We start from the raw sequence: 26641 nt of genomic DNA, 5'->3' as shown, positions 1-26641 counted from the left end.
TGAAAGTAAACTTGCCTAATTTGCATCAAACCCCAAACTTGTCATATACTATTATTATATATATGTTTTTTACGGGGGCTTACATGAAATGTTTCCAATTGTCTAATTGTGCTCTCATCTCTATAGTAGCATACGGTACCAAGGCGGCTCAGTACCACACACACACACACACACACACACACACTCACACTCACACTCACACTCACACGCACACCAGAAGGGAGAGAGAGTTGTAAAGTAAAAATGAAGGAAGCGGTGCCTTTGAGGAGTTTATTTAATTGGGCTATATATGAACTAGACAAACAATGTTAAGTGTGTGTGTGTGTGTGTGTGTGTGTGTGTGTGTGTGTGAGAGAGGTTGTTGACTTAAGCAAGGGGGGGGGCTGGTGGGGCATTGTTCTTCACTTGAGGTCAGCATGTGGTCTCCTGAGGTCATAAAGGCAGAGTGTGTGTGTTTGTGTGTGTGTGTGCAGCTGTGAGGTCATGAGGTCGCGCTCATTTCTCGTGCTCGGACATAACACCCAGACACAGTCGTGCTCGGACATAACACCCAGACACGGTCAAACGTGTTGTTGATATGTAATGTACTGTATGATGCCATGGTGATGAATTGATTACAATGGACATGTATTGTTGTGCTTCAGGGTAATATGAGCAAGATTTGTATCAGTTGGCAAGATGCTATTAGCAACTGAGTTTAGAGGGAGGTTTTCCTGCCTCAGGCAAAGAACATGTTTGTCTGTAAGAAAGAATGCACTGGAGCAGTTCAGACTATTCAAATGTTGTTTTATAAGGTGCTGAGTACAGATAATTACTTGTGTTTTGATGCCAACACAGATGTTTACTTTGAAACGTTACGTTACATTACATTACATTACATTACATTACATTACATTACATTACAGTCACTTAGCAGACGCTTTTATCCAAAGCGACTTACAATAAGTGCATTCAACATAGGTAGGGAACGAAACTACTAATCACCAGTCTTGAGTGCATTTTCTGCAAAAACAAGCAACCAAGAGTATATATCAGCTAGCTATTTCCATAAACAGATGAGACAAAATAGCTAAATCAAATGAGCAGGAGCTAAAACAAATAAGTGTATTGACTAAACAAGATCCAATAAAACAATCCAACAATAAAACAAGCGTTCGTACAACTAGTTAACAACAAGTAGGCCAGGCAAAGAGGAAGGGTAGTGTTTCCTGTAGAGGTGGGTTACTCAATCTTTCCATATCAACACATCTTCAGAGTGAAGGGAGGGGCCTCTTAGGAATAGGCCCCGTCCCATGGTGGTATATTCTGTATATATTGCAATGTGTCTCAATTGACAATGAGTTGTTGAAGAAGTGAATCCAGACGACACATTTAGATTCCAGGTAAGAACATTTGTTTCTTTCATGTAAATGTATGTAACAGTGAGACTTGGTTGTTTGGTTGTAAAATATATGTACAGTTTATACAGTTTATTGTTTTCATCATTCCAATCAATGATAAAACAACAAAACAAATATCTCCGCATTAATGGTCAAAAACTTCCTAATTCCACTTCAGCTGTATGTGGGTAAAGTGATGATAATATAATGTATGTGGGTAAAGTTATGATAATATAAGGACACATTCAAGTATCTGACAATGTATATAAAGTCACCATACCAACTTTGATGAGGCAGTGTTGTGTTGTATTAAAAAAAAAATATCCTGAAAATAGTTGGTTTGTGCCCGACAGCAGAGATATAATGTATATGTAGAGGAGATAGGAGTCTGTGTACAGTACAATAATAATAATGTATAATAATGTATATAACAACAATAATAATGTATTATTTAGAGGAGGTAGCAGTCAGTGTACTGTACAAGTTCAGTTCATTGTAGATCTGCTATTTTTTATCTTGAAAATGTGTGCAAATGTTTGAATATATATATATTTTAAAGGAACATTTAAAAAATATGTATTTTCAAACATTTGCACAAATGTTCAAGATTTTTTTTAAATAGCTGATCTACAAGCTCATAGCGCGGCACTCTGTGCTGCGAGATGAGTTTGTAGATCTGCTATTTGTGAATAGCCAAAGTATAAAATATGGATAAAGTGGTTACACATGCGTTCCCAGTTTGAATGGGTTAACCCATTAAGACCTTCCACAAATACCTTCTAAATCGATCCTAACAGTTTTCTGAAAAACCTATGTTGCTTAAGTATATAGTTGCTGTTGGGCAGAAACCTCTTTACCTAATTTTTGTGTTGTTAAATTAATGCATTACTTGATCATACTACAGCGTCACACAAAAGCATCAAAAGTAGCAGATCTACAAGCTTGAAACGTGACACGAAGCGATGCGTTTTGAGCTTGTAGATCTGCTACTTTCAATATGTTTGCCTCTTTCTCATATTATGTGACTAGCAATTTGGCCAATGTTTGACCAGTTTTTATAGTATAGTTTGTTGATTACTTTTGATGCACTATGTATGTATTAAAAGGTCTTAAAAGCCCTTAAATTGTCACTTTACTGTCATCTGCCCCCCCCCAAAAAAAATAAAAAAATGTCCCACAGGTTGAGAACCACTGCTCTAGAACCTTGGAATCGGGGGGAAAAAAGAGGGGCAATCAGTCACTGGGTGAGAAGTCAAAATGTCATGAGCCTTGAGTAACATCTTCTTTGCACTCTCTCTCTTTCCAGGCTTTTCCTGTACAGTCATCATGTCTATGATATACATATGTATGTGTATCATATGTTTAAGCACCACTGTACATGGAATTGATCCGGCTACAGTAGCCGGAGGAATAGTTACAGCGATTACAACAGCCGACTCTCTTGGTAACGTGATCAATCACGTTAACGGTGCGGGTCAAACGATTCGAGAGTGTACCATCGAGGTTTTGAATCGTTGCAAAGAGCATTCCCTCATCAACCCCAGGTACAGTAGTTGTTTTTTTATATATATATATATATATATATATATATATATATATATATATATATATATATATATATATATATATATATATATATATTTTTTTTTTTTTTTTTTTTTTTTTTTTTTTATGTTTTTAGTACTTTTTTAAAGAAGTAGTTCACACACAAAAAAATCTTATTTTGTGAGCTTAATAATATTTGACAATTTGGCCAATTTGGAATTAAAAAAGGTCTTAAAAGTCATTACCACAGTACCGTGGGCGACCAGGCTTTCTGCTCGGCCGCCCCTGAACTGTGGAACAGTGGAGCACTACAGTCGTTGACTCTTTTAAGAGAGGACTAAAGACCTACCTTTTTAACAAAGCGTCTTTTTTTAGCTACACTGGTTCTACCTCTAGGCTCTATGCTCTCATGTTTTAAATGTTTTGTTCCAGTTTCTTAGATGTTTCTTTTGTTTTTGTTTGTTTAATGGTGTGATGATTCTTTTTTATGCAATTGCCTATTGTAGCACTTTGAGATTTTCACAAATGTAAAGTGCATTATAAATAAAATCCATTATTATTATTATTATGAAATTGCCACTCAATAAATGTGCAGATACCCTGTATACACGTATACTGTATATTGGTTTGTTTACAGTTGAGTGAGAAAACAATGTCGCACATTAAGCTAATCTTCTGGCGACCCCAGACAATAATTTGGGGACCACTCTGGACCCCCAGTTTGGGAACCACTGCTCTAACATACCCCCCCCCCCCCCCCCTCCTTTCTATTAAGCACATACATTTATGCCGGCAAGAATTCCTCTCCTCTACCACACACTATTGGCCCTGGAATTAAGACCTCTTTACTGTTCACTAAGACAAGGATGTCTACCAACGGTGCTGTGGGCGTCTTCACCTACGACCTGCTCTGCAACCGCAAGACAATAACCAAACTGGCCATCATGTACTCTGTGCCGTACAACCAGGTAACCAGCTCCAACTGGTACGCGGTGGGGTTCTTTCCAATCATCCAGGAATGTGATTACGATCTTTATTATGCGATGTATAACTACTACGAGGACGGATTTGTCAGACGTACCGCGAGGGAGTACATCACCTATAAAGACAGTGAGTTTACAGTCAAGGCCTCGATGGCAGACGATTCCTTAGCTGCCATCCGGGTGGAGATTTTTGACAATTGGAATGAGTATAGGAAATGAGTAACATTTGCTATAAAGCTTTAAATGGTTTAGGGGCCAAATTGCATTTCCGATCATGTATGATATCATGAACCATTCAGATCTCTCAGGCAGTGGTGTAAAGTAACTAAGTACATTTACTCAAGTACTGTACTTAAGTAAAATGTTGAGGTATTTTTTACTTTTTTTTACTGGAGTATTTCCAATTTTCAGTACTTTTAATTCTACTCCACTACATCTCAGAGGCAAATATTGTACTTTTACAACGTACTTTGTACGTGTAGATCGGCTATTTTCAAATATTTAGTACTTTTACTTTTGGTACTTTAAGTACATTTTGATGCCAATACTTTTGTACTTTTACTGAAGTAAATGTTTTATTCTGGACTTTTACTTTTAACAGAGTATTTTTATATTGCAGTATTGGTACTTTTAAGTAAAGAATTTGAGTACTTTTTCCACCACTGCTCTCAGGTCATCTGGGATAAAGGATCTGCTTTTCGTCCCTAAAAGCAAACATAAACATGGAGAAGCAGCATTTATTTTTTATGCTCCTCATATAATGCAACAAACACCCAGAAAACGTATGTTTCTATATCAGTGGTGCTCAATCTTTTTCATGACAAGGACCCCCAAAATGATATGTATTTGGCCACGGACCCCCATCAAAATATTTTTGTTCCAGGGACCCCCAATGAAGCAAAGATTTGAGTTAAAAATGTTCGCTTTAAAAATATATATATTCAAAGATTTGCACACATTTTCACAAATTTTCAAATATAGCAGATCTACAAGCTCGTACCGCGGCACTCGGTGCCGCGCTATGAGCTTGTATATCTGCTATTTTTGAATAGCCCAAAGTGTAACATAATGCTTTTTAGCTCAAATCTAAAAATGACACAGTTCCCGGTCTTAATGGGTTAAAACCCAACTAAAGACCTTTCTGTTTGATGCTGTCTTTATAGTTATTTGAGTATTTGAGTATGTTTTTCTTTCCTTTTCTCCTCTGCACTGTAACTATCTATACTTTTTTTTTTGCATCCTAATGTAATTTTGTGATTTTATAATTGTGTTTCCGTTGCTTTGATGTTTTGTGTAGAGCACATTACATTGCCTTGCTGTTGAAATGTAGCCTGGTAAACCCTCCCTCCGGAAATCTCATTTCCATTCTATTTCTCCTTACAGAAATAGAATGGAAATGAGATTTCCGGAGGGAGGGTTTACCAGGCTAGTTGAAATGTGCTCTACAAATAAAACTGCCTTGCCTTGCCCTGGTGAAAGGAATCTTAAAATATTAAGTATGTTTTCTGGCTTATTCATGTCACTGCTTTGTAAAAGTACTGAAAAGTGATCACAATTACACAATATAGTTGTATCCACTGACATCATATCTACACAATTAATAATTAAGGTATGTATAGATATGCTCCTTTAAGAGACACATTTACACAATGCACATTCCTACAATGAATTCATCCTGAAGTTCACTGTACTTCATGTTGTTCTGTAACTTGATCAACATGTACATTTTCATAGGTATGTTTTTGACTAACCTGTATTCCTATGTTCATGCCTGTTTTTTTTAAATACTAAAAACCTACCTTTTTTAACTGCTTTCTTAGTTTTTATCATTAAAAAAGTATGCCTTATCTTATGCTGTTTTATGCAAGTGTTTTTAAATACTGTAGAACTTTGAGATTTGTAAGAAATGTTAAGTGCTTTACGAATGTATTTTTATTTTGTAATACAAATATAAACCAATCTTGATTATTTGTGAATATGTCACCTCTTTTTTTGAAAGAATTAGGGGTGTGCCGATACACTAATTTCACGAAACGATACGATACGATATTTGGCTCACAACTTCGATACGATTTCGATACGATACGATACGCACTTTTTTTATTATGAAAATATATGGAGGAGAAAAAAAGAAAATGCAAACAAATAATTCTGTTTTTTCATTATTCAGACATGCAAACTTGTAGCTTTTCAGCTACAATAGCCGTTTTGAATCCAAATAGTATGACACCTGACCCGAAAAAAAACATGTTATCACTCTTTTCACTTCGGGGCCGTTTGCATGCCTGATTATTATGATTGTAAAAAAAAAAAAAAATGTTTTTTTTTTTTTTTTTTTTTTTTCAAAAACGATATTTTTTTTTTCCAAAACGATACATATCGTCGCGAAAACGTATCGCGATATATCGCGGGACGATATATCGGCACACCCCTAGAAAGAATATTTCTATTACAACTTTTTGATCCGAGATGTAATGTATTGTCAGTGTAATGATTCTGATCTCCAGTATTGAATTATCTTGTTTTCGCTGTTTGGCTATATTTTTTATTTCTCAAGAAGAAGAGAAAGAGTTAGTTGTATCTTCTGTCAAAATAAAAGCACATAATCAGTCACTCTTTGACTGATTATTGTGTGTTGAATAATTAATACTATTATAATAATATATCAGTTCACAGGACATTAAAGGTTTTCGTGAATACATGGAGTTTAACATTTTACACCAAGCATCAACATAGAAGAATATAGAAGGTTTTATTTGTCAACTTGAATTGAACGTGAATTAGCGACAAGTACAAGCAGTCAAAATGCTGTTATGACCTAGACCATACATGGGCAACTGGCGGCCCGGGGGCCACATGCGGCCCCCACCTTCACTTAATGCGGCCTGCAGGTTAATAACGGAATACTGATATGTTATTGATGTCAGCTGTTACGATTCCAAACATGCAAACATGACCCGCTTTAATTACTTCAGTCTATATTAATAGCTTAAATGACTAGTATTCAAATTCTATTGTATTTTATATGTCCAATGTATTTGTATTTAAGTTCATAAAGTTAACATAAGTATAACTAAATGCACTTGAAATTAAATAAAAATGTTACGTTTTAGGATTCCAATTCAAAAATAGCAAAAAAACAAAACAAAAACATGATTCCAATTCCAAAAAAATAGCCGATCTACAAGCTCAAAACGCGTCGCACTGCAACGCGTTTTGATCTTATAGATCGGCTACTTTTGCTACTTTTGTGTGACATAGAACAGGTCTGACAGTATATTCGACAAAAAAAGTTGCATCACCCCTGACCTAGACGTAATGATCAGTGGCGTGCACAGACATTTTGAGGGGCAGGTGCTCAAGTAAATTATACTTTTTTTGTTCACTTGGTCTGCTCTTTTTTCCCTCTACACCTATACCTCTTTGCCAAAAATAGCCGATCTACAAGCCCACAACGCCTCGCAGCGCGTTCTCCTCAGAAAAGGGGTGCTAGGTTTCGAGTGGTTATGGTAAAAAAAGAAATGGCAGACCCCCTGTAGTAGCTCTGAGGACCCCCTAGGGGTCCCGGACCCCTGTTGAAGACCCCTGCTGTAAACTGAAAAAAGAATAACTTTTTTTCCCCTTTTTTTCAAAAGGGCACTTCTGGTCAAGAGGGCAAAGGGCAGGCGCTCTAGCGCCACCTAGAGTGTATCTGTGCACGTCCCTGGTAATGATGTATCATTGCTGTCGGGCAGAAACCTCTTATCTCCATATTTTAACTGTATGTGTTTTCCCGTAAATGAACGTCACTACAGCGTCACACAAAAGCATCAAAAGTAGCAGATCCACAAAGCTCGAAATGCGACGTGAAGCGATGCGTTTTGAGCTTGTTGATCTGCTACTTTTGATGTTTTTGAATTTGAATCCTGAAAAGCAACAGAGATGAAATTAAGTGAGAAAAAGAAGTGTTTATGTGTTACGCACTCATACAGTGAGTGGTTTGACACGTTCCACTAGACCAGGGGTCTTCAACGTTTTCCGGGCTGAGAGAGAGATGAAGAGATGAGATGAAGCAGGGACCCGCTCTATATTGTACAAAATTGTGTTTCAGATAAACTTTTGCTGCTCTTTTTTCCCTATACACCTATAACTCTGCCAAAAATAGCCGATCTACAAGCTCACAACGCCTCGCAGCGTGAGGCGTTGATAGCTTGTAGATCTGCTATTTGTGTTCTTCTCAGAAAAGGGACGCTAGGGTTGAAGTGGTTAATGTAAAAGGAAAAAATCCTATCACACAAAGATTTGGCGGACCCCCTGTAGTAGCTCTGAGGACCGCCTAGGGGTCCCGGACCCCCTGTTGAAGACCCCTGCACTAGACTGTTAACGACAGCAACACAATACATGAGATGTTAAGAATAGCACTGGACTGTAATAAATGGAATAAAACAAATAAAGAAATACGGTTAAGAGGGTACAGGTTAGACACACACTAACCTTGTTTACCTCATAGCGCTAGTGTGGAATGTGCAGGATTTGGGAAAATTTATAATGGAATGCAGTGTGAGGTAAGATTCTATGCATAGCATATACCTCTGCTGTCGACCAAACCAACTACCTCAGTTTTTTCAACTTTTTTTATTTTCTTTAATACCTCGGTGCTATCGAACACCCTTTACATCTGTGTGTGTGTGGATTTTACAAATATTGAACCAATGAAAAGTATTTAAAAGCGCTTATGGCTTAGCGTGCCAACACAACCCTACGTTCTTTAGTTAATGGCTGTTGAATGTACAGTAGCTTGTTCTCGCCCCAACAAAAATAGAAAGCAGTGAAATTGTTATTTTTCTAAATCCTTTAACATTAGATCAGACTGGGTTGGGTTTGTTGTGATCACATTATTTCCGGATCTACTCTTCTCCAGAAGTCATCTTTATTCCAGACGCACAGGGGGTCCATAATTACAAACAAGTTAAAAACAGACACATATTTAAGAAAGTAAAAAAAAAAAATAGATAAAAACACATCAAACAGACAAGGTCATACTAACACAAACAATTACACATATAGACTATTTCTCCAGTGCTTCCGAAGCCTGGATGAGTACCTAAGACAGCTTTTCCCAGGATTGACTAAGTCCTCAATAATACAATTCCTGGACTTATCCAGTCGAGACATAACCCGTACATGGAATGCCTTAAAAGAGCCTCACAGGTGTGAATTCCCCGTGTCACAAATAAGTGACTGGCACTATGCCATCTGGGGACCTTAAGTAGAATCCTCAAGGCGTCATTGTATGCAACCTTGAGCCTCCGTATACTACCCTTCTTGTAAGAGCACCACAAGAAGGCTGTATACATGGGAGTGCAAAATGCTTTAAATAGAGCACATTTTACATGATCTGAACACATGCTGAATCTCCGAAGTAGCATATTGGCCTGTGCATAAAGTATGCGGCACTGCCTAGAGATATCTCTATCATCTTGGAGGTTGTCAGTAAAGATGTGACCCAGATACTTAATTTCCTGACACAATGATAATGGACTATTACTTAGAGAGAAGGCAGGAAAGGACAATTTCTTGTCATCCTTATTTCTCACAATCATGACACTACTTTTTTTTGCATTATATATAATGTCATGGTCCGTGCCATACTTAGAGCAAATTTTCAGTAGCTGTTGTAACCCGCCACTGTACGGACTTTGTACAACCAGGTCATCAGCATACATCAGGTGATTGATGATACAGTGGTCACCTGTTCATTCATGCACGATCTTCAAACGGCCACCTATTGGACATCAGAGGTTTTCAAAGGTTTCTTTAGGTACCTTTCAAAGTTGACGCCCACAGATTCTTAGCGCCTCCCATTGAAATGATTAGAAAGTGTAGTGTGGCCATTCAGCCACGAGGTGGCGCTTGGTATCAAAATGTATTTTTAAAAAGTAAGTAAGGTCTGTGTTCAAAATGTTAATTGAGTAAAAGTACAAAAGTATTGGCATCAAAATATACTTAAAGTACCAAAAGTAAAAGTACTAAAATGTTTGAAAGTAGCCGATCTACGAGCTTGTAGATCGTCTATTTTCTAATGGCCGTGGTATGATATAGGGCTAAAGTGGTTAATGTATATTTTATAGTTTTATAATCAGTGTTGGGCTATTACTGAGGAGAGTAATATGTTACGTATTACTTATTACTCCTTTGAAAAGTAATACTATTATGTTACTTATTACTTGGAATCAAGAGTAATATATTACATATTACTTTATATTACTTTCCCCGTGCCCCCCCCCCCCCCTAAAAAAAAAAAGACGTGTACAGTTTTTAGCCTTTTAGAACTGAATCCAATTTAATGGAACAATAGAAAACAGTTTTTATCTTTTTAAGTATTTTGCTGCTACAGATTCCATATTTGGAATTGGAACAATAATTGTCCTTACAGGAACAACATAAATCTGAACTGGACACACTGGCTGCAGCCTCTCAAAAACTGAAACAATAAAGTAAACTTTTTGAACATTTCTTAACCTTTTCACTTACAACAGTCAATATTAATTAGCCAAAGTGCAAGGGGGGGAGAGAGGAGAGGAGATATAGAGCAGTGGTTCTCAAACTTTTTCATGTCAAGGACCCCCAAATTGACACTTATTAGCCCGCGGACCCCCATTTCAAAAGATATGCCAGGGACCCCCATAAGAGAAGATTCTTTACGTCTCTAGCAGTGATTCTAAACCATTTTAATTTCAAGGACCCCCAGTTTGACATGCATTAGGGCTACAGACCCCCATTTAATGGCATTTCTATCACTTGGACCGCAATTTATAATGTAAAATCAAACGGGTCCATTTGGTTCCATTTGTACACTCTCAGAGTTACAGACCCATAAGGGTCCATTTGGTGCCTAATCTATCATTTAGCTGGTGACCCCCTGGAACTCCCTCAAGGACCCCTGGGGGTCCCCGGACCCCACTTTGAGAGGAGAGGAGAGGAGAGGAGAGGAACACTGTTCTTCTCCTCAGCAGCAGTTTGTTTCTATCAGACTGTCTGTCAACGACATGCAATGACATGCAAATTAACTGGTTTAACATCTTGGCCATCTTGGCTTCACGTCATCACAATGGACTCAGGAGTTGTGCTCTCCCCCCCACACACAAGCACACTTTTATTTTGCAGTTTGTTTTTGTTAGATTTTTAAGTGGATTTGCTAGTTTCGTTTTTAGTTTGTGAAAAGGCCTAGTTTTAGTTGAGTTTTTAAAATTAGTTTCAGTGTTAATTTTACTTGTATTTTTGTAAGTGTATTCAGGGGCAATATTCAACAAACTCAGAATAGTGAAAATGGCAGATCTACAAGCTCACAGCACGTTGCATTGCTACAACTGCTGTTGTCATTGGCTAGAGAGAGAGAGAGAGAGAGAGAGAGAGAGAGAGAGAGAGAGAGAGAGAGAGAGAGAGAGAGAGAGAGAGAGAGAGAGAGAGAGAGAGAGAGAGAGAGAGAGAGAGAGAGAGAGAGAGAGAGAGAGAGAGAGAGAGAGAGAGAGAGAGAGAGAGAGAGAGAGAGAGAGAGAGAGAGAGAGAGAGACTTAAATCAGGGGTCTTCGACAGGAGGTCCGAGACAACAGAGTTACTGCCGGGGGTCCGGCAGTAACGTGTGGTTCCACAGACTGGTGGGAACAGAGGTACTGTAGGGGGGAGCAGAACCTGATAGCAGAGTTCCTCAGCTTATTTGGAATACTGTAGTGTAGGCTACACAGTATATCATTAACATAACCGGTTTTGCTACCTGCTACCTACCTCCCCCCTACTGTCTGTCTGTCTGTGCCCACACGCTGCACAGTCAGACACACACACACACACACACACACACACACACGATATGCAAGTGTTTGAAAACTTTAGTTACTTTGTAGATTTTGATTATTATTACAAAACATACATTAACCATTAACCTTATATAAACGTTGTCTATTTAAAAATAGCAGAACTAAGCTACACGTTGTGAGCTTGTAGATCTGCTATTCTACATTTTGACATAACGTGTGAAAGAGGACTTTCTGCATAACACGTAGAGAGAAAGAGAGGGAAATACTCCAGTAAAGTAAAAAATAAAAATAAAAAAAATCTTTACTTATGTACAGTACTTGTGTAATGTAATTTGTTACACCACAGTAAAATGTTTGAAAATACACTGTTGTGTAAAATGTTTGAAAATATTTTGATGCCAGTACTTTTAAAAAACTGGACATTCCGCATGGAATTTGCAAGCTCATAGCCTGGGATTCAAACCCGGGCCGTAAAATCACTGGACATCAGCTTTAACCACATGCCCAGTTAATACTGAAGTCAGAGAGAGAGGGGTGCTTGACCTAATGTGAGCATTTTTTCCACCACTGAGAACATGATTTCAAAAAAGATAAATTCTCCCCCAACCCCCTCTCCCTGCTGACTGTAGCCTACCTAACTGTGTGTGAAGGTGGCCAAACTTGTTTTGTGACAACAATGGCCAAGCTTGAAGCCACTGACTGTCTATTAGCATATGTTAACCATGATCCTCTCTCACTGAATGAAAGGAAGGGGTCGCGACCAGCGTTGCCATGTTTGCTTACTATAAGCAACCTGTTTTTCTGTAAAGTTGCTTGTAAATATCTGTAGAAGCTGGCTGCTTTTTATTTGAGAACTTGAGGTGCATATAGGTTTAATGTGCTCATGTTGCCTATAATAATCAATCTCTTTTGGGCTTGTTTTCATAGGCCTGTTTGCTTATTTCTCTCGCAAACTCTGGCAACACTGGTCGCAACAGCTGTCTCCTATGACTGAGAGAGAAAAAAAAAAGAATGAGAAAAACACTGGCTTATCCTCTGTTCTTTAATTGTTGTTCTTCAGTGGTGGAAGAAGTACTCAGATATTTTACTTAAAGTAAAAGCCACCACATATACCACTTAAAATACATGTAGAATGTCCCGTTTCACAGGTTATCAAAATATATCCAGATCTATAAGCTCACAACGCATCACATGGCTATTTTTAAATAGCCAACGTTTATATAAGGCTGAAGTGGTTAATGTATGTTTTGTAATAATCAAAATCTACAAAGTAACAACTGAGTTTTCAAATAATTGTAGTGGAGTAAAAGAACAATATTTGCCTCTGAGATGTATAGTGGAGTAGAAGTAAATGTACTGAAAATTGGAAATAATCTAGTAAAGTAAAAATACCTAAAATCTTTACTTATGTACAGTACTTGAGTAAATGTAATTTGTTACTTTACACCACTGTAAAATGTTTGAAAATACACTGTTGTGTAAAATGTTTCAAAATAGCATTGTGAAAATTGTGAGCTTGTAGATCAGCTATTTTCAAATAGCCTATGTATAAAATAAAGTAAAAGTACTGGAAATTGGAAATACTCTAGTACATAAGTTTGTTTTATTAATTAAATGATAAATTGTCTGCATTCATAAGTTCTCTAATGACTTCTGCTTTTAAGAAATAAACTGCAAGTAGAGTAATTGCTTTCCTCTGCTCTCTTCTGCCACCTACTGTCCACCTAAAATGAAAAACTTAAAACACACCCCCAAGGCATAGCCACACCCCCAACCTTTCACAACCTAAGGTTATGGTGGGTTATGGTGGGTACCTTTCAGAGACTCCGGTGCGTATGTGAATAGGTGACCACTGTAGTGTTTCCTACCATACATCCCGTATTGCACTTATTTAGTTCAATTGAAAGATCATTCATATATACATTAAATAAAACAGGAGACAAAATCCCCCCTTGGCGTACCCCATTACTAACAGTGAATTGGGCGGATAATGCGTTACCCCATTTGACATGCATTTTTTGATTAGCATACCAGAATACCAGTAAACAAACAATGATTCGTGGTGTGCCTCTGTCAAGCATTTTCTGAAACAGTTTGAAGTGGTTGATCCTATCAAAAGCACGCGATGCATCAATAAAGCATAGGAAAACAGTGGAATTATGGTTACTGTAGTTAGCAATTAGTTCTTTGAGTGCAAAGATGCATAAGTCAGTACCGTGTTTCTTTTTGAATCCAAACTGGTTATCTGCAGTTAGGACATACAGTTCTAGTCGCATAAGCAGTATTCTCTCCAAGACTTTGGAGAGGATACTTGCCAGAGCGATGGGTCTGTAGTTGTCAATGCTATTCAGTTTCCCTGCCTTGTCTTTGATGACAGGTACTAATTGCACTGAAGTAATTGCCTCTGGCAGTACACCATGACCCATCAGTCCTGTGAAGCACAGGGCCAACATTGAGCAGATTTTGTTGCTAGCATATTTTAGATGTTCAGCTGTTATAAGATCCATGCCACAAGCCTTGTTGTTTTCTAACAACCTGATGGCATCAACCACTTCATCAGCCCTGATCAGTACATTTTCTGAAGGACCAACCTGACCTACTGCCACGGTGCCACTTCTTACACAGTTAAATAATTTGTGATAGTGTTTCCTCCATACTTCGGCAATTGCACCCTCTATGTTAGAGGGTAATGAGGTTTTACTGTTGTTCATGACTTTAACCTCTTTCCAGAAATCGTAGAGGTCTTTACTTTGTAGTTTACTAGCCAATGAGTCAGCTCTCAGAGTGTTCTCCTGTCTTTTTACAGATCGAACGGCATATTTAAATTTTGCATTAGTGAGTTTTTTTCCCTCAAACACAGCACCTTGCCTGGGCCTACCCGATTCGTTCCAGCACTTAAAAGCTGTCCTGGCCGCCAAGTGATGCTCAGCCACAAAAGTATGCCAACCAGGCTTAATGTTTTGTACCTTTTTTTTCCCTTTTTTGCAGAACTGTCTACCCGAAGCTATGAGAGCCTCTACAATATAATCATACATGACACACAGTTGAGTGCCATGCTGCACGTTATTGCAGTTCAGGTTATTACAGTTGAGTGCCTCCTTGGGCAGGTTCATACAATCAAGCAATTTAACAGTAGTGGCAGTGTAACAGTCAATATCCTCACTGGTTAGTTTTGACCAGTCTATCCTCCCTGATTTAATATCAGGATCAATGTTGATAGTGGTGGGAATATTGACTTATTGACTTATTGACGTATTAATATTTATTACCAACGGTATGTGGTCTGAAATGGCCAGCCCATAACACACCTCCATGCTGTCTATACAGGCATGAGCATCAGCTGTGCTTAAACAATGGTCAAACCAAGATGTAGTGTGCCATGCATCACTAATGAACGTATATGTACTGTCAAGTAACAAATATTCACTCAAAATAACTAGCTTAGTCTTTACAAAACAGATGCAGGTGTTTTGCAAATAAAGCATTATTATCAGATAAATCAACATTAAAATCACCAATGGTAAATACGCATGTGGAGTCATTAACCTGAATGAAGGACTGTATAAATGCTAGTCTATTCAGAAATTCATCTTCAGATTGTGCTGACTCATACGGCATATATACAAGAGTATAAAAGACTTGTCATCACATGTTACTTCTATTGCTAAAGCCCAGTCAACATTTAGACTGACCACTTTCACAGCTTTGTCATATTTCGAATTCCATAATATGGCTACTCCACCAGGTATTCTCCCCCTCACTATTTTTGAGGAAAGGTCAGTGGTGGATACACCGGCACCATGGAAATTGGCATGTAAAGAGTTCAGTTTATCCAGATCTTGCTTGGAAAGCCATGTCTCCTGTATGCACATTATGTCGCACTCTTCCAACCGCGCGTCAACAACTAAGCGTCTGGCTTTATCAGCAGCACTGTGTCCCACACGGAGGCCACGGGCATTATATGAAACTATCTTCATGATTGATTCGAGGGGTTTTGAGGTAGTGACCCCACAACAGCACGAATATTAGTTCCAGAAGCTCCATTCTTGCGGGGCTCAAAGTAGTGCCGTACAAGGGCACCCTCAGGCCAGATATCAGGACTATACATTTCACTGACTTCATTGCATTCCGCTGTGATTTTGAAAGAGCCAAATCTATTGTTTTTGGTCTCAATCTTGAGGCAAGTGACATCACGGCCAAGTTGACTTTTGAGATAGTCAGATAGAATAACGGGGTCCAAATCAGGGTGGAATTTGGTGGCAAACACACTCACTAATTTAGTTTTAATTATCTGTATGGTACTCACTGCTCCTGTACCAATGATCGCCGCTGCTGCCGGTTTTCTCGCCCGTCCAACCGAGCTCCCTGCTCCGTGAACTACCGTAGCAGACGCGCCTGTCTTCTACGGTAGTTGAATAAAGTCAATAAAGGTATCTATCTGCTGGAGATAACTAACCTTTTTTTGTTTGTTTTCCGTGTGTTTCAGGTGTGCAGTGTGTGTGCCAGTCCACTAGGGGGCGTGCAGGCTCACAGCGTGGAGGTGTGTCAGTACTCTCTGCTCATGGAGACGCCGGCGGCTCACGCGGAGCTGAGCGGCAACATCTCCTACCAGCCAGCAGGGGGCGACCTTCAGTCACAGAGCTTCACCTACACCCTGTCCCTGGCCGACTTCATCAGGTACGTCAACGTCCATGACGTCACTTCCTGTTACCGTTTAACCACAAGAACCCCAGCGTCCTTTATTCTGGGGGTGAACATTCAGCCAAAAAAATGGCCGCTATTCACCTTATTCCTGGCCACGCACACCAGGTAGGGGAGTTGTGGTTTCCTGTTTACTAGTGTTGCCATGTCTGCTTATACTAAGCGACTTTGGGCTTGCTTCCTAATGTTTTTTTAAACCATTTTTTTCAAATTTTCAAATAGGTAAATGGTAAAAGCCATGGTTATACTTCTTTTGGGCTTGTTTTCATAGACCTGGCCGCTTGTTTCTCTTGCAAAATCTGGCAACCTGCATTACACCTGCAGCCTAGTGGGAAGGAAGTGACCAGATATTGAATGAAGCAGCAGAAAAGGGCAATGGTGCTAGCCTGGTAAACCCTCCCTCCGGAAATCTCATTTCCATTTGATTTCAGGAGTGAGTATGGCCTGATCGCCCATTCTGCAATATTGGCTGTGGGCTGGAGTTGGGCGGGAGTAATACCGTTGACTGACAACCCCTTCAGCCAATGATTGTTTTTCCCCTTCAGCCAATCAGCAGTTCATTTTTACCACCTCCAGACTATGTGACGCAACGGGACTTTTGAGACGGCCATGCCCAAAATAGGTTGCCTTATTGGGATACATGTGTGTCACTGCCCGCCCGGCCGGTTCCCTGAATTTTTATTTTTGAATAGGCTCTGTCATGATTAATTGACCACATATATGAAGTTAAACAACTAAATTCTATCCAAACGATATCTTATAAGTAAATTCCGTGCCTCAAAATAGAAGTTTGAGAGCTTTTTGAAGTAAAAAAAATAGCGGACAGAAAAGATGGCTGCCGTTCGTGTTTTGTCGGCTGTATTCAGGCTGCACTCGGCTCCATTCGGGCTCACTCGAACTCGCCACCTGATTGGCCAACTGTCGCTGTCAATCACAGAACGATGTGCGACGACGCTGATAGGCTTGTCTGTTTGGCGTACACAGCCAATATTGCAGAATGGGCGATCAGGCCAGGCTCACTGCTGAAATCAAATGGAAATGAGATTTCCGGAGGGAGGGTTTACCAGGCTACAATGCTGCTGCCCTGGAGAAGGGCCACGAATAAGATGAATAAAAGCTCACAACGCAGCTTGCGGATCACAGTGAGACGCATTGTGATCATCACTGGGCTGTGGGCTGTGGACCCATTAACCCATTAAGGCCTGAGGTTCCGATTCTACAAAATGTCTTCTAAATCAGTTTTTTGAAAAAACGTATGTTGCTATGTCAGTGGTTTTCAAACGTTTTAATGTCAATGACCCCAAAATGTATATGTATTTGGCCGCGGACCCCCTTCTCAAAATATGTTGTTCCAGGCCCCTCATAGCGCGGCATTCGGTGCCGCGCTATGAGCTTGTAGATCTGCTATTTTTGAATAGCCAAAGTGTCAAATAATGCTTTTTAGCTCAAATCTACACAGATACGTTCCAGTTCTTAATGGGTTAAGAGGCCGATTCTACAAATGCCTTCATAAGCAGTAGTACTCACACGATTTTTTCCAAAAGTATTTTTGAATAGCCAACGATAAAATCTAAAATGACACCGATGCTTTCCTGGTTTTAATGGGTTAAAAAGGAAGCTAGTGGCTACGTTTCTGTAATCATTATCTCTGTTATTATGTCACACCATACATTAAAATGCATGTTATAATAGTATTATTTTTAAACTGTTAGATGGCATTATCAAACCATAACCTCCACTATTCTCTGATAAGGGAGGTTCAAAGTGCTACGTGTTTAAATGTTTCCCTGTTTCTGCTTGTGTCCAGGCCATTCCCTGTGTCTACAGACGAGTACGGGTCCATGTGGCTGTCTTTCTCTCATGACACCAGGCAGAACCTGTCTCTCTGTCAGGACGTCCAGGACCCGCTCACTGCCACCCTGACGCTGCTGAGGGACAAACTACAGCTCCATCTGGTGGACATTATAGGTACTGTAGGCTGCTTGATTATACATGCATGATTTTCATACATATAGATTACTGATGATACCAAAACTAAAGTTAATTTACAGTCATGGTTTTCACCCGCTCTGCCCTGACATGGAGAATTAACGTTCATGCTCGTACTTGGTTGTGCAAAGAGAGAGAGAGAGAGAGAGAGAGAGAGACTACCGTTTTCACATTTTTAAGTGTAGTAAAAGTACAATATTTGCCTCTGAGATGTAGTGGAGAAGTAAAAGTATTGAACATTGTAAATACACCACAGATCTTTACCATGCTCTGCTCAACTCAACTGAATCAAAATCTGCTGTCAAAGCGGCGTCATTCCAAAGCCTACACCGCTTGTTCTGTAGCCACGGCCCGCTTCTGTGACCAACGCGGAACTGCCTCTCATCTACCAACGGCGGGGGCGTTGTCACATTTTAATACATTACATTACATTACAGTCATTTAGCAGACGCTTTTATCCAAAGCGACTTACAATAAGTGTATTCAACATAGGTAGGGAGCAAAACTACCAATCACCAGAAGCATTAAGTGCATTCTCTTCTAAAACAAGCAACCAAGAGTATACCTAGCGCTAAGGTAAAAGTGCAATATATCAGCTATACCTACTTTCATAAACAGATGAGACAAAATAGCTAAATCAAATGAGCAGGAGCTAAAACAAATAAGTGTATCGACTAAACAAGATCCAATAAAACAATACAACAATAAATCTAGCGTTCGTACAACTACAGCTCAAAACCCTGTCATTTTACCTGCACTGGTGGCGTGGCTCGTTAAGCATGGGACTGACAACTTCAATTTCCAGTGATCAAAATCCCACTAACGACCTTCTTTTTCCGACAACGATAAACCGATAAAGTATAGTTTTGGACCGCGATGGGAAAAGTGAACTCCGGTTGGTCACATGACCGTCAAGGTGAACTGTGGTTGGTCACATGATCCGTGTTGTGTCCCACAGGGTCGGAGGGCATCGTGGCGTGTCGTCTCCTGCAGGGTCAGCCGTGTCTCATGCACTGTCGTATCCATGGCGACAGTCTGGCCGTGTGGCTGCGCTCGCCCGTCCCAGAGCTGCCCGACTGTCTGCTCTATCACTGTCAGAGAGTACTGACCCAAGATCAGTCCTAATGCCTGCTCTATCACTGTCAGAGAGTACTGACCCAGGATCAGTCCTAATGTCTGCTCTATCACTGTCAGACACATAACATCTGACCCCAGATCTGTCCTAATGTCTGCTGTATACCAGTGACCCAGGATCAGTCCTAATGTCACAGAGTACTGCAGCCACATAACATCTGATCCTAGATGTCCTTGTTCCTTGTTTTAGGAAACACGACGCTAGTGTGTGTGTGGCTGTATACCTTCACACTGTTTCACAAAATGACACTTGGTCTGACAAGTGTAACATCACTGCTGGTGTCCACAGCTGTCATTCACAGCCGAAATGAATGATTTTTCATTATTGTTATTGTTATTATTATTATTATTATTATTATTATTATTATTATTATTATTATCATCATGTGTGTTTTGGTTGAAGTATTAAGTGTGTAAAAGCAGACGGTCACACTGTCAGTCAGGGGACTTTTCTTCAAGACTCAATGACTCAGTCACCACGACTGATTTCAATCGTTTGGATTCCTTGTCCTACTCTTGTCTTCCTCTAAAGCAGTGGTTCTCAACCAGTGGTCCGGGGACCATCAGTGGTCCTTGAGGGGGTTCGAGGTGGTCCCCAGCTAAATGATGAAGAGTTGGTAACCAAATGGACCCTTATTAGAACTCTTGAGAGTGTAAAATGAATGGTTTCATTTTTACGCTCTCAAGAGTTAAATTGTTGTTTAACATCTGCATCTGCAATTTACAAGAAGTCTACACAATTTAGAGAATGTAGAATAATTGTTATTTTGATCAACGTTTGCCTGTCGTCTCTCCTATGGTACCACATCAATACTGCATGGATGGAATTGTGGACAAAATCTCATCCAACAATAACAAAATATTGTAAGTCTTGGGTCTGAGAGTCTAAATCTCATCAAACGGTGGTTCTGTGGCTCAAATGTCGAATAAATAATGGACCTTGATATGAAAAGGGTTGAAAACCACTGCTCTAAAGCAGTGGTTCTCAAACTTTTTCATGTCAAGGACCCCCAAATTGACACTTATTAGCCCGCGGACCCCCATTTGAAAAGATAAGCCATGGGACCCCCATAAGAGAAGATTTTTTACGGCTCTAGCAGTGATTCTCAACCATTTTAATCTCAAGGACCCCCAGTTTGATATGCATTCGTCTATGGACCCCCATTTAACGGCATTTCTATCTCTGGGACCCACATTTATATTGTAAACTCAATGTTAATTTAACTCTGAGAGTGTCCAAATGGAACCAAATGGACCCGTTAGGGTCCATTTGGTTCCATTTGTACACTCTCTGCCTTGTGTCAAACACTGAAAATAACCGCTATAAAATAATGTGGTATTTTTGTCTAGCAACCAAGTTTATAACTTTATAACTTACTTGAACCCATGTGTGGCTGTTAAATTCAAGCCTTACAGTAATAATATATATGACAGTTTGTTTTAAGATGAAGGAGTGTTTGAATTGGTCAAACTAGCAATGGAATCCACGTTCAGAAGGATCTTCTATAAACACTAGAATGGTCTCAGACATTTCATAAAAGCAAAGATTAAAGCCTCGATCTGTGATTTCTTCAACTGTTTGGCTGTAATGCAGAACAGCAGGAGCAATAGGTTTAGGACGATGACACCAAAACATCTGGGATTCGGCGCTGAGCCCCTTCCCTCTTATCTCTCCACAACTGAGGGAATCCTTGTTTATTGTTTTTATCCCACCTTTTATTTGACCAGGAATAGTCCCATTGAGATTTAAAAAAAAACTCTTTTGCCAAAACAGCAGAACACAAAGTTTCAGGGAAAATAACACAACATCAACATAAAACATAAAATCCCCCAAAACGGAACAGAGCATGATGTTCAAATGCCAGGATATGAGCAGACTGTGCAGTAGTTCTTTATGCTAGTTTTAAAAACAAACATTGAGCGGAGGCGTCAGTGGTCGAAAAAGCACTCAATTTCTTTACTTAAGTAAAAGTATCAATACTGCAATGTAAAAAACATTCTGTTACAAGTAAAAGTCCGGTAATCTAATTTTTATTCAGTAAAAGTACAAAAGCATTGGCATCAGAATATACTAAGTACCAAAAGTAAAGGTACTCATCATTATGCAGAATGTCCCGTTTCACAAGGTATCATTATGTAAAAACATGCATATTTTGAAAATATCAGATCTACAAGCTCACAACGTGTCGCATCGTGACGTGCTGTGAGCTTGTAGAGCTTCTGTTTTCAAATAGCCAAAGTTTAAATAGGGCTGAAGTGCTTAATGTATGTTTTGTAATAATTGAAATCTACAAAGTAACTAGTAACTAAAGTTTTCAAATAATTTCCGTGGAGTAAAAAGTACGATATTTGCCTCTGAGATGTAAGTATAGGGCATATCCAAAGCGCTCCACCGCTGGAAAAAAAGAATTCTGTTGACACAGTTTTTCTTTTTAATATTCTCTTATTATTTCTAACCTCTATATGTGTCACCAGGCTTTCCACAGTAGCTGTGGAAAGCCTGGTAGGCTATTTGTTCTGAATGAATCGGTGTTCCGGTCTGGACTCGGCATAAACTCCCAAAAATTCAGTTTTCTTTCACAGCTGCGTTACCGTTCCCTCACACACATGAATGCCAAGTCGACTAGCCTATAGTCTCAGCAGTCGCTACAAGTTAGGATAAAACATGGGCTTAAACAAAGTACTTGAAGAAACTTGCCTGATTCATAAGAATCAACATCTTGATGGAGAAACCCGTGGCACAAACAGGGAAAGGATTTTTTTTAAATCCTTTTTAAGTGTTTAAAGCAGTGGTTCTCAAAGTGAGGTCCAAGGACCCCTCAGGGTTTCGTGATGGACCACTGTAACTCTGAGAGTGTACAAATGGAACCAAATGGACCCGTAAGGGTGCATTCGGTTCCATTTGTACACTCTCAGAGTTAGGTTTGAGAGCCATTGATATAAGGGTTTGTTCATGCATCTGATTAGCAAGTCCACTAAGATGGTTGAATTCAAAGAGGTCTTTGATTATTATATTTTTGTATTGAATGCATTATTTTAAACGTATTTATTGGAGATATATTCTGACATGTTTTGTATTGATTTCGTTGTTAAATTAAGAGTTTCTTGTCCATTCTGTTTACTCTGTTACCAGAATGACCACTGGTCTGGTTTAGAATATCATCTCTGTCGGCTGGAAAACTTGTATGTCCAAAACCATGTAACCACTTAGCTCTGGCTATTCAAAAATAGCAGATCTACAAGCTCATAGTGCGGCACCGAGTGCCACGCTATGAGCTTGCAGATCTGCTATTTTAAATGGGTGCATATCTTTGAATATGTATAGTTTTTATACTATAGTTTTTAACTCAAATCTTTGCTTCTGGTGGGTCCCTGGCACAAAACATTTTCAGATGTGGGTCCGTGGCCAAATACAATTTAGGGGTCCTTTCCTTGGCATGAAAAGGGTTGAAAAACACTGCTTTACAGGAAATAGAAGAAAAAAAATCCTGTGTTCCAATATACAGTAGTTATTATTTAAGTCATCAACAAGTTCTTGTTAATACTTTTCATTCGTTCAATATTTATAAAACCCCACAGACAGACTTACCCACTTAACTTGCCATCAGCCCTATTTTGGGGCGTGTTATCATAGCAAAAAATAGACTGATCTGCAAGCTCACAATTTGTAGATCTGGCTATTGTATTTACTTTTTCACAATCACAACACAAATGGGGGAGAAACAAAAACGGATAAAGATTAAATATGGTTTCTGCCCAGCAGTGACGATATGAAGGACTGATGTGATCAGATTGTCAGATCTCGGCTTTCTTTTTTTGCTCTGCCTTAAAAGAGAAGATACAGTGATTGAGAAGCACGGTGAAACAGTCTTAATTTAATGCCTTCTGTTCCAGTGTGTCTGATGTGCTCCTGAAAATGATCCCTGTACGGTTGTGAAAACTTATAATAAATCTGCTAAATGAAGTTAAAACGTCTTTTGACCAGCCTCATTATGTTTTGCACGCCCCCTTCCTATATAAACCCATTCTAACTTCAAACTCCCATTTTAACCATGATGGATTAATGGAAAACACCCGTCCTTGATTCTGGTGACTGATATTGTCCTTCTAATGCATGAGGGGGGGCTATTTCATTTAATTTGAGTTTCATTTTCATGAACAAATTGAACGCGCATTGAAAGGACAATATCAGTCACCAGAACCAAGGACGTCACCAGACCAGTGCAACACAGACAAACGTATTTGACATGATGATTCATTTGATTTGAAATAGCCACTCTACTCACACAAATACCTATATGAACACTATGGGTAATCCATAGGTCATAAATGTGTAATATTTATTGTTGATAGGATATGAGCAGACTGTGCAGTAGTTCTTTATGCTAGTTTTAAAAACAAACATTGAGCGGAGGCGTCAGTGGTCGAAAAAGCACTCAATTTCTTTACTTAAGTAAAAGTATCAATACTGCAATGTAAAAAACATTCTGTTACAAGTAAAAGTCCGTTAATCTAATTTTTATTCAGTAAAAGTACAAAAGCATTGGCATCAGAATATACTAAGTACCAAAAGTAAAGGTACTCATCATTATGCAGAATGTCCCGTTTCACAAGGTATCATTATGTAAAAACATGCATATTTTGAAAATATCAGATCTACAAGCTCACAACGTGTCGCATCGTGACGTGCTGTGAGCTTGTAGAGCTTCTGTTTTCAAATAGCCAAAGTTTAAATAGGGCTGAAGTGCTTAATGTATGTTTTGTAATAATTGAAATCTACAAAGTAACTAGTAACTCAAGTTTTCAAATAACTTCCGTGGAGTAAAAAGTACGATATTTGCCTCTGAGATGTAAGTATAGGGCATATCCAAAGCGCTCCACCGCTGGAAAAAAAGAATTCTGTTGACACAGTTTTTCTTTTTGATATTCTCTTATTATTTCTAACCTCTATATGTGTCACCAGGCTTTCCACAGTAGCTGTGGAAAGCCTGGTATCTGTTCTGAATGAATCAGGGTTATTTATCCGGACTGGAATCAGCATAAACTCCCAAAAATTCCATTTTCTGTGTTTGTGCCACAGCGTTACCGTTCCCTCGCACACATGAATGCCAAGTCGACTAGCCCAGTGGTTCTCAAACTTTTTCATGTCAAGGACCCCCAAATTGACACTTATTAGCCCGCGGACCCCCATTTCAAAAGATATGCCAGGGACCCCCATAAGAGAAGATTTTTTACGGCTCTAGCAGTGATTCTCAACCATTTTAATTTCAAGGACCCCCCAGTTTGACATGCATTAGGGCTACAGACCCCCATTTAATGGCATTTCTATCACTTGGACCGCAATTTATATTGTAAAATCTATGTCAATTTAATTCTGAGAGTGTACAAATGGAACCAAATGGACCCTAACGGGTCCATTTGGTTCCATTTGTACACTCTCAGAGTTACAGACCAATAAGGGTCCATTTGGTTCCTAACTATCCATCATTTAGCTGGGGACCCCCTGGTATCCCCTCAAGTACCCCTGGGGGTCCCCGGACCCCACTTTGAGAACCAATGGCCTATAGTCTCAGCAGTCGCTACAAGTTAGGATAAAAGATGGGCTCAAACAAAGTACTTGAAGAAACTTGCCTGATTCATAAGAATCAACATCTTGATGGAGAAACCCGTGGCACAAACAGGGAAAGGATTTTTTTAAAATCCTTTTTAAGTGTTTAAAGCAGTGGTTCTCAAAGTGAGGTCCAAGGACCCCTCAGGGTTTCGTGAAGGACCACTGTAACTCTGAGAGTGTACAAATGGAACCAAATGGACCCGTAAGGGTGCATTCGGTTCCATTTGTACACTCTCAGAGTTAGGTTTGAGAGCCATTGATTTAAGGGTTTGTTCATGCATCTGATTAGCAAGTCCACTAAGATGGTTGAATTCAAAGAGGTCTTTGATTATTATATTTTTGTATTGATGCATTATTTGAAACTTATTTATTGGAGATCAGATATATTCTTACATGTTTTGTATTGATTTCATTGTTAAAATAAGAGTGTCTTGTCCATTCTGTTTACTCTGTTACCAGAATGACCACTGGTCTGGTTTAGAATATCATCTCTGTCGGCTGGAAAACTTGTATGTCCAAAACCATGTAACCACTTAGCTCTGGCTATTCAAAAATAGCAGATCTACAAGCTCATAGTGCGGCACCGAGTGCCACACTATGAGCTTGCAGATCTGCTATTTTAAATTGGTGCATATCTTTGAATATGTATAGTTTTTATACTATAGTTTTTAGCGGCGCTAGCCGCTCTATACCTAAAGGTATAGAGCGGCTAGCGCCGACGCAAAAGCCAGGCATAGAGGGCTAATATCCGCTCTATACCTAAAGGTATAGAGCGGATATTAGCCCTCTATGCCTGGCTTTTGCGTCAACGTTCTGATTGGTCAGGTGCGCCAACGTTCTGATTGGTCAGGTGCGTCAACGTTCTGATTGGTCAGGTGCGTCAACGTTCTGATTGGTCAGGTGCGCCAAAGTTGTGATTGGTCAATGGTCACTATTCATGACATCACTATGATGTCATGAATATAGAATTCGATGTCTATATAAACGATGACAATGACTTCATCTTATTATTCATTTGGCTAAAGTCTCCGTCTAGGTAAGTTATTTATTTTTTAGTTAATATGACGAATAGAAAGAGAAAGATACAAGAACAGATGAAGGGTGAATGTATAGAAAGTCTGAGTTCGGGACCCAGTCATCCGTTATGACAGAATGGTTTGATAGAGACGATCGAGAATCCAAGAGTCCGTTAAGGTTCTGATTGGTCAGGCCCGTCAAGGTTCTGATTGGTCAGGCCCGTCAAGGTTCTGATTGGTCAGGCCCGTCAAGGTTGTGATTTGTCAGGCAAGGGGACTATTCATGACATCACTATGATGTCAAGGTTTTGTATATATTTTTATTTGGCTAAAGTCTCCTTCTAGGTAAGTTATTTAAAGTTAGATCCTCAATTTAACTTTATCTGTCGTCGACGCTCTGATTGGTCAGACCCGTCAACAAAGTGATTGGTCAAGCTTCACATGACACATGGCTATAAACACATTATAAACACATATCGATGACATAATG

General features: G+C 39.3%; 2 protein-coding genes across 2 annotated transcripts in view; both read left to right on the top strand.

Annotated features, from left to right (window-relative positions):
- Window positions 1–20725, top strand: part of ap4e1 (adaptor related protein complex 4 subunit epsilon 1) — a 60206-nt gene extending 39481 nt beyond the window's left edge. Inside the window, exons 23-25 of the mRNA XM_084059407.1 lie at window positions 16187–16377; window positions 18209–18369; window positions 19349–20725. Of these exons, the coding sequence (XP_083915533.1) occupies window positions 16187–16377; window positions 18209–18369; window positions 19349–19515 (519 nt within the window). The 3' untranslated portion in view covers window positions 19516–20725. The remainder of the gene's footprint in view (window positions 1–16186; window positions 16378–18208; window positions 18370–19348) is intronic.
- LOC311047648 (uncharacterized protein) lies at window positions 2793–4346 on the top strand. The gene is made up of 2 exons (XM_084060440.1): window positions 2793–2923; window positions 3700–4346. Exon 2 carries the CDS (start codon window positions 3791–3793, stop codon window positions 4124–4126), a length of 336 nt encoding a protein of 111 aa, XP_083916566.1. The 5' UTR covers window positions 2793–2923; window positions 3700–3790; the 3' UTR covers window positions 4127–4346.
- Window positions 20726–26641: the final 5916 nt, after the last annotated feature.

This window comes from Gymnoscopelus microlampas (genome assembly GCF_963454915.1).
Source record: "Gymnoscopelus microlampas genome assembly, chromosome: 6".
NCBI lineage: Eukaryota > Metazoa > Chordata > Actinopteri > Myctophiformes > Myctophidae > Gymnoscopelus > Gymnoscopelus microlampas.
This window is presented reverse-complemented; position numbering and strand designations above follow the sequence as displayed.